The sequence below is a fragment of the Vigna unguiculata genome, chromosome 1 (genome assembly GCF_037176805.1).
Source record: "Vigna unguiculata cultivar grain cowpea cultivar isolate G323 ecotype 2 chromosome 1, ASM3717680v1, whole genome shotgun sequence".
Taxonomy (NCBI): domain Eukaryota; kingdom Viridiplantae; phylum Streptophyta; class Magnoliopsida; order Fabales; family Fabaceae; genus Vigna; species Vigna unguiculata.
Genome location: NC_140792.1, coordinates 623455 through 634510, shown reverse-complemented (window position 1 = coordinate 634510; position 11056 = coordinate 623455). Strand labels below are relative to the sequence as shown.

The following is an 11056-nucleotide window of genomic DNA, read 5'->3' as shown; positions in this document are numbered from 1 at the left end:
TTTTAATATTGCAACCATTGCACTATTTATTATTTTTTTAGTACTTTGAAAGTATGATTTTTACTTAAAACAAATGTCATTTTTATTTATTTAATTTTTTTAAAATATAGTAATAGTAAAAAACACAATATAAAAAATATTATAATTGAAAGTAAAAATGAAATTAAAATAATTAAACTAAAAGAAAAACTACAGTTTAAAATTTTGGATTAAAGTGGTTGTAAGACAACACTTTGAGGGACATACTTTGCATTTTTTTCACTTTCAAAATTTAATGTAATAGTGCTTCAAAACAACTATTAGATTCTCCAAACATTACAGTAGATGCCTCTAACAAAGAACAACAATTTGCCACAGTAATGGTTGTTTTTTGAGGTTCACAAGGAACATTAGTACATTCATACACAGTGATGTTTATTGTTACATGTTCAAATTCTCTACTAATTTGTGGTGTCATTTTTTTAATTGAATATTAAAAGTACATTGATGTTAATATATTTTTTTTTAATATACTTTAAAACATTAAAATTAGTGTCTATCGGTGTATTTCAAAGAAAGGTACATCATAGAAACAACATAGAAAAAACCATTAGAAAATCTAAATTCAACATTTACACAACTTCACTGAAGGTGTTGTTTGTATGAAGTTTTAACAGTAAAAGTGATGACACAACAAACACACTCTCATCATCATATCTTATTCCTCATTCTCACCAACCTTGCCAATGTGTCTTGAGCAGCCAAGGTCTGTGCATGGTTATGGCCAAGCATCACAGTTCTGATACTGATGCATGTTCTGCACAGTTCCTTGGCACTGTCTAGATGCCCCCCTCTTGCTAGCAACTTTGCTCTTGTCTCCAGCAGTGTTGCCTTCAACAAGGTCACATCCTGCCACACATATTCATCTACTTTTTGGCCTCTTTGGAGTCTCCTTTTCCAACAAACTGAACCATGGGAAGACCAATCTTGGATTTGAGACACAAAAGATTTCTCAACTTCCTCAAGAGCATTGGTGCACACCCTCAAGAGCTCCAAGGATGAGTTGCATCTTGAGAAAGTGGTGAAGGCTTGAATTGCTAGAGGAAGAGCTGTTCTCTTGATGTACAAAACCATGTCAATTGCCTTCAGCTGCACCAGAGGAGGCTCAGATTTGAACCCAAAAACAAGAAAAGCTGAGGTCCACAAATGATCTGAGTTAACTTGGCTTCCCATTTTCCTCACTCCTTGAATTGCAGCTTTGGCATATTGCAAACCACCTTTTCTTTTGGCAAATGCTTGTGTTATGGGGTGGAAATGAAGCCAACATCCATCATGGTGATTAGCCCTTCTAGCCAGTCCCATTTTCACAAGAATCATTGCTGATTCTTCTTCATTTTTCCATGTCCGTGGTGATAAACAACTTGTTAGGCTCAGAGATTTGGTCCACTTTTTGAGACGGTTTTCCACTGTAGGAATACTCTTTGCTGCATTGGCTAATAAACTGGCTGAAATGGGAGAAGGGGAAAACCAGCCACTTACAAGGAGCATTCTTATGGCCAAGAGGTTCCCTTTAGCTTTAGTTTTCTCCAAAGTTTCCAAACAAAAGAGAAGGGTCTTCATGAGAAAAGGGTTGCTCTTGCACCATTGCCCTTCTGCAATGCTCATATAGCAGGAGTTTGAATCTTCATCCAGTGGCACCTGGTTAATGGCCTCATAGAGACAAGAAGGGCCTATTGAAAGTTCAGCCAGCAGTGAACCAATCATCCACAAACCAAAGCTCAACCTTCCAAGTTTCTCATTGATTTTTTCAAGCAGGTCTATCTCATCTGCCGAATACTCTTTCCTCTTTCTTCCTATCATCAGAATCATTGCATCAGATAATGGCAAAGGTGGAAGCTGAATTGTATCATAGCTCATTACTTTGGACAATCTTGTAGTAACGATCACATGTGTTCCTCCTGTGTTTCTTGGTATCAAGTCATACAGATCCTTCCCTTCCCACCATTCCTCTTCTGTCTCAAGATTGTCAATTATCAGCAAGTAAGGAGTCTCACCAAACAGTTCCCTCTTCACTCTCTTGAATGCCTCAAATTCTTGATCCTCAAAGCTACGAATCCTACCCCTTTCCATTTCAGAATCAGCACCAACATCCAATCCCAAATTGAGAGACAAGTTCAATAAGTTCTGCCTCAGATACCTGGCTTCACCACCAACCCACAAGACCATTTTGTACCTCTGGTGATATCTATGAGCAAATTCTAGTGCCAGCTCTGACTTTCCAATCCCAGAAACCCCATTAATGCAAATCACACTGCTGCACACGCTCTTGTAGTTTCCACTCTTTGATTTCTTATTCTTCAACCTCTTCAAAGAGTTGTTTCCCATGATCGGTTCAACCCAAGCCTCTAAAGTTGGTTCTTTGCTTCTCCCCATTTCTAGACTGATATACCTCCCACACCTAGCTATCACTGGTTCACTTTCCTCATCTGCAAGGCCTTCAGATTGTCCACTTCCACTAGCTTCTCCTTTGGTGAATGCCTTACAATGATCTTGGACTTGTTCCATGCCATTCCCTCGACCGAAAAAAAGACCCTCAATCTCCATAATCTCCTTCTCTCTTCCTACAAAGTACGTGTTCCTTGGAAAGGGTAAGTTCTCAAGTCCTTGTACATTATCCTTCTGCTCAGCATTCTTCCTACCAAGTCTTGCTCTTAAAATACCGGCAGCTTTCGCTATGCAGCTTCGCCAATTACCATCATTGGCTTCTAGATTGAATTCATTGCACTTCATAAGTCCATCTATTGCCTCTTTACATTCTTTGTCAATTGATTTGCAGTTGAGAAGAGCCATAATTTCTGCAGGTCCCGTGTCAAACAAGAGGGGAATCAAGTTCTTCTTTTGAGCAAAGAATCTCACCTCCTCCATGCTAAAATGGTTGAGGAAGCTGGAACTTGTAACAACCACCACTCCAAAAGCCACTGAGCAAATGACTCCATCAGCAATCTCATGACTCTGACTGTCTGAGTACTTTGCTCTATCAGCAAGCATGCAATCGATCCCTTGAAGCTCAAGCTCAGACTTAAGCCACCTGCAGAAGCGCACCAAGTTGGGATTCTGGCCATGAAACCCAATATAGACATCACAGCTTCTGAGTTTGGCATTGGTTGCAGGTGAGATAGGGCCTTTTGCAAAGGAAATTCTAGGGACTGGAAATGAGAATGAAATGCGTGGAGGAGCCGGTTCAGGAACACATGTCACATACTTGAGCCTTGTGTCAGCAGCGTCATCAGAGAACTCATATTGATCAGAAGGGGGAGTGTAGGAACTGCTAGGCACATCTTCAGGGGTGGAAGGGTTGGTGGTGGAAGTGGCTATTGTTAGTAGTTCTGGTTGGTTTTCCAAAGGAGATCCATTAGGTGGGTCTGGAATAATGGCCCTTGGAGATATATATGGAGACTGCAATGCAGAAACAAATGCTGATGAAGGTGGTGACACAAGAGGAGAACCATAAGGTGATGACTCTATGCCATTGCTTATGTTTGGTGAGGGTAAGTTTGAGTTGTCTAAACTCTCCCCACTTTTGCTGCAGCTCACAATCTTAATTTTAAGTGTGCTAGAGATGGCAGCGTGTGTTGAATCAGTGCCTTTGTTGTTGTCCTCTCTTTCACTTTCCATGAATAAAAACTCTTCAAAGATGGCTAACAAAGGCAGTTGCAGTGACCTTTAGGCTAGATCTCACCATGGATATACATAGCATATTACTCTACACTCTACACTCTGCAACATTTGTTTCTTAATAATTAGCAAAGGCTCTTCTATTGTTTATGTGGGGCATGGTAGGTCTTAAAAAACCTATTATTTGCTGCTAGAGTACCCAAGACCTGAATAATGTATCTGTGTGGCACTGATTGTGACCCTACAGCATTTGTTTGGTCCTGGAAACATAAATGCAATCCAACAGTAAAAGGCTAAGACACAAGAGTTCTGCATGTGGTAAACAAACTCATCACTTGGATTTTAGCATCTGAAGCTGTGTGTTGTACTACAACAATAGCAGTTGTACTGATTGTTGTGGTGTGATGTGTGAAGCATCCAAGGTGTTTGCTTGAATGTGAAAGTGGGGAGATGAGTTTCAGCTTCCAGTTTGGCCACGCAACTACTGTTGTGGCAAGGAAACAGCAACAATATCAGCACAGAAAATGTAAGTCACTCTCACATCACTAAGCCAATCATTTTTTTGTATGATAATGCTAACACTTCTGCTCTGAAAACAATGAAGTTACCTCATTTTTCTACCATTTTTTTGCTGAAAAAACAAAACTTTCAATGCCCTTTACTTCTCTGTGTCTCTGCTTGAACTTCAACTTCAACTTCAGGGTACCCTTTGAAAGGAAGAGAAGTAATGGCCCTTGTCAAAGTCCAGGGTACCCTTTTCTCTCTCCTTTATGAAGATGTGCAGAGTATCTAACATGGGGGTTGATTCTCCCAAGTTTGAATTGATCATATAATATTGTTTTCTCTGCCAAAACAAATGCACACATAACAATTAATGAAAACAAGTATGGTGTAGTATTTCAATACTATTATTTCTTTTCATGGCAGAATCAATGGTAATAGTTTAATGCAGTATAGTGCAATTTTCATTTTGTCTTATTCACTTGGCTCTGTATCTTCACATGCTGTAAATCAAAACACCTGCAGTTAAAGTTGTCAATGGCACAAACATCAAAGTTTTCTTCACACCTCACCGATTTTAAGTTTCAAAATTCATCAATTAATGTTTTCCAAACAAATTTATAATCAATAATTGAGTAATTGAACTTTATATTATAATATTATTATGTATTTATATTTTTCAAATAACATCACAACCTGAGTCATTTTATCAACTAAATGAAGAGCAATGTAATTTGTTCAACATAATCAAATAACTTCAATTTTAAATGAGATAGTTTTTTTTTAAACTTATTTGAATTATATTCGTTTTTATTTTTAGATCAAAATGTTTTATTTTATTTGAATTTATGTACTGTGTTTAAATCTTAAATATCTTTTTATCTATGTAAAATAACATTTCCTTATTTTAGTCTGCTCTTTTATTTAATGTTGTAAGCTCTTCTTTTCCAGTGCTTTAGAACCTTGGGCCTGGCCTTTCTTTTTCGGAGGCCCAAGGCCAGCCCTACAGTAGGACCCTATACCCTGCAGTGTTCACTCATTTGCTCTTGTCTCCCTTCTCAGAAAACAGTTCCCTCTGCTCTCTTGTCCTCTGCTGGGGCACACCAGCCACACGCCTCCGAGCTACCAAGGCCCTTTCTTTTCCAAGTAAGTGAACTTCGGGGCTTCTGGTCCGTTCATTTCCTTTTCCTCTCCGTTTAAAACGCGTGGGTCAAGTTGGGGTTGAGTTCTTGACTTCTTTTTATCCTCTTTTTCCATGTTTCAGCCGTACTCGAGTTTCTGGATCTGTGATATCCCCTTAGTTAGAGTCTACTTGCTTTTGGTACTCCAAAACAGAGGTAAGGGGAGCTATGTGTTTAAGTTTAAAGTTATCGTGGCATGCTTATGTTCTGTTCCATGTTGTGAGTGCTTGAATGGTGTTGAATCGTGAAAATAAATGGTTGGCTATGTTCTGGATGTTGCTCTGTGTCATTTTCCTACCTTGCATGTGTGTTTGGGAGTGGATCTGGGCGATTTCCGCCACTGCATGTGGGTTGACAGTGGTGAGCTCTGCTATTCTCGCCCAAGCGAGCTCGCCTCGCCTAGGCGAGAGTATCAGAATGCTCACCCTGGTTCTGCCTCAAGCACTCGCCCAGGCGAGGGGCTGCATTTTTGGGCGACAGGTCAGCTCGCTCAGGCGAGACAGCGTCGCCTGAGCGAGAAATCGTGAAACCTTCCAGGACCCAACGTAGTAGACTCGCCTAAGCGAGAGCCAGTCGCTTGAGCGAGACAACTTCTCTCGCCTGGGCGACTACTCCTAGCTTGAGCGAGGCTGCTACGGCGGGTGGTTCCAATTCTGTTTTCTCTCCTTGTTTGATGAGTGAATTTTGTGATTTATTTATTTACCCCTTTCTTTCAAAACCTAAAGCATGAGGATATGTTTATGTGGTGGTTTGAATCTTATGAACTAAAAATTGGTATGTTGGCATGAATAACACATGGATTTGGGTTAGTTGGTTGGTTGAGAACTTGCATGAGAATTGGATGTTTCAAGCCAAAGGTGGTGTATATGGTATGAAATATGAATTTGGTGTGGTAGGCGTAATTCCATGAGTCTCGTGGGGAGACCTCATGGTGGCGTGTAATGTATATATTAAGATATGGATTCAAGTAAGGATCGCATCCCGAAACTCTAAAGGGTAAGTGAGTCTCAGGTAGAGCAAGCTGACCCAAGTGGTGAGAGTAGCGGGAGGCCCTAGTCTCTGGCAGGATAATGGCCTTAGACGCTTCAAGGCTAACCTTGTGTGTGGTAGGGTGAAACCCATTGGCAATGGCTCTGCAGAGCAGTAGAGGCCACCACAAGTGCAAGCGTCCAGTGAATCCGATCTTAGTATATGTATCCGGATAATTGAGTCATAGTGTCTTGCTTGTTTGCCATAACATGACTTATGTGTCACTGTGTTGTATGCCTGTGAATGTTTATGACAATATGATAAGTCTCAAGTTACACTAGCTTACCCTTGCATTTCTGTTTGTGTCCTGTTGTGTTTCCTCTTTTGCGATGATCACCACTGGTGGGAGCAGATGGGAATACTTCTGGAGGTAGGCCTGATGGTGGTAGCGGCGCAGTCTAGTGGGCCCGTTGATATGGGTTTCGAAGAAGTTCTATGGCCCTAGTGCCTTGTAGTTCCATGCTCTTAGAGCATTTCTTTTGCCCAACTGTTAAACTTTAGATTTGTTTTTGTTTATGGCATGGTGGCATGCCTAAATCTGTTTTCACAATATACTCCAGATGACTGTAATAGTTACCCTTCTTACGTTTCATGTTTATTCGATTGGCTCCCGTTATCAAAATTTTATGACGCTTTATTTGGTAGATTAATCTATTAAAAATGGGACGTCACAAATGTCATCTTTTTAATTATTTTATTTTGTTCCTTTACATTAGTTATTGTTAAAATATCTTCTAGAGTGTTAACAAAGTGTAGATTTTAAGATTTAAATTAGTAGCATATTGTTATTAGTAAAGTTATTAAATGTTTTCTTAAAATAAACATTTGACAATATTAAGAAGTAAGGCTAAAAATTACAAAAAAGAAAAAAGAAAATAGCAAAAGGTGTTAGATTACATGAAGAAAAATATTATTTAGGCCGAGAAAAAAATTAGTATTTTTTGAGTAAATATAAGAAAAAATCTTTGTAATTGAAAAGAAAAAGAGAAAAGTTCTCACAAGAAAAGAATGAGTAGTATTAGGCCTAATTCAATCAATCATATATAATTTAAATTTAATATTTCAAAATTTATATTCAATTGTTTAACTTATTGAAATAATTGAATACGGATTCTGAATTAATTTAAAGGGATTATTCCAATTATAACAAATACTTTTTTCAAAAAAATATTTTTATTAAACCTTTAAAAAAATTATACATATGACTATAATAATTATTTTTATGATAATCTACAATTCTATATAATTTATTATTAAATTTAACAAAAAATTATCATACCAAAATAAAGTTAATTTATTTATACAATATTGTCATTCCTTAATTCAATTTAAGCTAAATATACTTTAAAAATTTGCTTCGAATTTATTCCGAATATGCATTTATTTCCTGCGAGATTTAATGATTTTAATTTTGAAGTGCAGAAAATTATTATGCTAGTATAGTACTGTAGTTGGAAAGAGAATCTATTGGAAATTGGACCAACGACTGGTCAACCAAACACTAATAATTTCATAAAAACTACAAATTTTATTGTATTTCATTTTGAATGGTTTAAAACTAATTAAAATGTATCTTAATATAATATTTTTATTTCATATGATATTATATTTATGATACTATATTTATCTTAGAACCTAGTTTATGATAATAAAGGTAATACAAAATGTTTAGGAAAGATAATTTTTAAAAGTGCTAAAATTTATTGCTAGTATATAAATTTTAATTTTAATTACTAAGTAATTTATTTCATAAAAAAATCTTTCAGTTATATTTGTATTATTCTTTTCAAAAAAATGTTAAGAGTATTTTACGTACTTTCTTTAATGAAGTAGTTTTTGAATAAGCTTTATTTTCTTTTATAACATGTTATCTATTTCGTTTTAAGACTTCCATATGATATTTTGTGTATTTGTGATTAATATAAGATTGTATAAATATATTTTATTTGAAATAAACATCTTAACAATAATTTAGACTTTCTTAATTTTCTCTAATTATTAAATTATCTCATAAATTAAGATGAAAGAGACCTAATTAATTTTAATTAGTTAATTAAGCTGATTTAGATAAATGAATTGTCACAAATGTATAATGTAACATCCTAATGTATTATTATGTAATATCCTAATTTAGACTACGTTGTTTCTAGGTGGATATCACAAATTTCGGTGTGAATGTGTCACACCACATAAAACATCTATATACATATAAAACTACTAATAATACCACATGTTATAAAACCATAATATTTAAACAAAAATATCAATTCTCACTTTATTCATATAACATACATTCTCAATTTTATAACTCTTACTATAATATATTATATATTATAGACTCAATTTCAAAAATATTTATGCATTGAACCGAATATTCATGAAGTTATACACTTGTCATGTGATCATGAAATAAAATGTTAAGATCAATCCAAATTTACTAGGTCTCAAACTTTCATGACGAGGTTAACTCACTTATAGCATTGTCATAAGTGGTGTCCCTCACCCTAAATTCTGCTATAGGAATCTCCTTTAACTCTCATTACATAAACTCTATTCTCTATATAAGGCGGTGTGTTTAGTAAAGTTATCTTGACTTCACGATATGGACCACTGCTCAATGCATAACACTAGACTAACCAATATGACATTCCTCCTTAGGAAGTACCATATCCATACAATGCACCCAACATCTAAATACCAATTATTTCATTGTTTCAATATACTTTCAACCACTTAAAACCATAACCATTCCATAACATTGATAATTCTCATTAAAATTTCTATATTTCAAACATACCTCTTTTTAAATAATCACAAACTCACTCAGCAAATTCACTTGCTCGTTTAGCGAGTTACCATTGGGGATATACTTGCTCAACGAATAGGTGACTTGTCCAATGAGTCAAGGCCTAGAACCAAAAACATATAAATTTTTCCAGCAAAATCAGACTCGCTCAATGACCAAACCTCTCTTGCCTCTCTACCATTTCCGAAATTTACTCTCGCTCCATGATTCATTCACTCGTCCAGTGACTTAGGTTCTAGGAGATTGTTTAAATTAAACTCACCATGTAAGATCTGACTGACCTAGTGATTGAAAGGATTTGAAGCTCTCTATGATCCTATTTTTAATGCTAGTTTAATGGAGGTTTGGCTTGCCAACAAATCTACGTAAAACCATAAAAGAAATATGAATATCATATTATACCATTCGCTTTAATGAGCATTTTTATCCATTATCTCAATCAAAATCATTACTAACTTAGTTTAAAATGGCTAGTTAAAAGCCAATCATACAAACTCATATATCCACCCTCAATGTTTCACAATTCATATCCAAATTTTAACTCAACAATGTTTACTACATATTAAACTAAATCAAGAAATTTAAAAGCAAACAATCCAACCATTCCATCCAAGATCAACATACACACAAATGAACAAGATAACAAACTCTAAAATTACTATCTTCCTTTACTTGAGGTAAAAAACCTTTTAACTCAAAGTTGCTCCTTAGAACTCCATTACGGATTACACAATACGAAATTCAAAAATTTAAATTTTACACATTCCATATTGTCCAATCTGGAATGTAAATTTGCATAATGGATTGTACAATTCAAAATGCAAAGATACATTTTGGATTTCATAATGCAAAGATACATTATGGATTGTACAATTCAAAATGTAAATATACATTTTAAATTGTACAATTCATAAAGCAAATTTACATATTACATTTGTAATGCAAATTTAGAAGAAAATCCAAAATGTAAATTACATTTTAGATTGTATAATTTATAATGCAAGTTTACATATCAGATTGTATAATTCGTAATGTAAATTTAGAAGACAATGTAGAAAACAAATTACATTATGGATTGTATAATCTGTAATACAAAATTATATTTTTGATTGTACAATCTATAATACAAATTTAGAAGATAATCTGAAATAAAACTACATTTCAGATTGTACAATATATAATGCAAATTTTGAATACAATCCACAATCCAGGTTGAATTCCAAATTACATAATCATTAATATAGTTTTATATTATAAATTATACAATTCATAATATAATTTTGTATTAGGATGGACGCAATGGAGGTGAAGAAGTTGGTGCTTCTCACACACGATGAAACCTATAGACGTGCACAATGACCTAGAAAAACTTGAAATGAAATTAGGATTTTACATATTTTTTAATAAAGGGTAATAAGTCATTTCACCTATGAAATGCAGGAAGAAAACATTGGGTGGGTGCAAGAAGAAAACATTGGGCTTGGGGTTTGCAGGTAGAAATTTCCATTATCCCTACTTCTTGTTAATTAATACTTTTTTTATTCATGAAAATTTAAAACACAATAAACTACTCTGCTTTTTTAACATATATCTAAATTAGACAAATCTCGTGTCGTTTTAAAAATATGTTATCCACTTAAAATTTTAATATACTATCATACTTTATTCCATTTAACAATCCTAACTAATGTTTTTTGGTTTAAACAATTATTCGTATTTAACCAACAATTACGAGGTAAGTGTTTATAATCATTAATTGTATATAATTAAATATTTTTTATTACAGCACAATTTTGATACAATACGATAAATAATAAATTTAATTTTTTATATAATATAAATAAAACTACATAAATAAAAATAATGTATATTTATTTACGAAAAA

General features: G+C 34.6%; 1 protein-coding gene and 1 long non-coding RNA gene across 3 annotated transcripts; one reads left to right on the top strand and one right to left on the bottom strand.

The window, feature by feature from the left end:
• Positions 1-513: 513 nt before the first annotated feature.
• Positions 514-3654, bottom strand: LOC114173117 (P-loop containing nucleoside triphosphate hydrolases superfamily protein). The gene has a single exon (XM_028057346.2). It carries the CDS (start codon positions 3652-3654, stop codon positions 691-693), a length of 2964 nt encoding a protein of 987 aa, XP_027913147.2. The 3' UTR covers positions 514-690.
• A 386-nt stretch (positions 3655-4040) lies between these two features.
• On the top strand, positions 4041-7023 carry LOC114181417 (uncharacterized). 2 transcript variants are annotated; one of them, XR_014984538.1, is made up of 4 exons: positions 4041-4180; positions 5218-5301; positions 5420-5492; positions 6718-7023. It is a non-coding gene; the product is annotated as an uncharacterized LOC114181417 (long non-coding RNA). The 2 variants fall into 2 exon arrangements; XR_014984542.1 differs by having other exon boundaries at positions 4042-4180; positions 5107-5301.
• The last annotated feature ends 4033 nt before the right edge of the window (positions 7024-11056 follow it).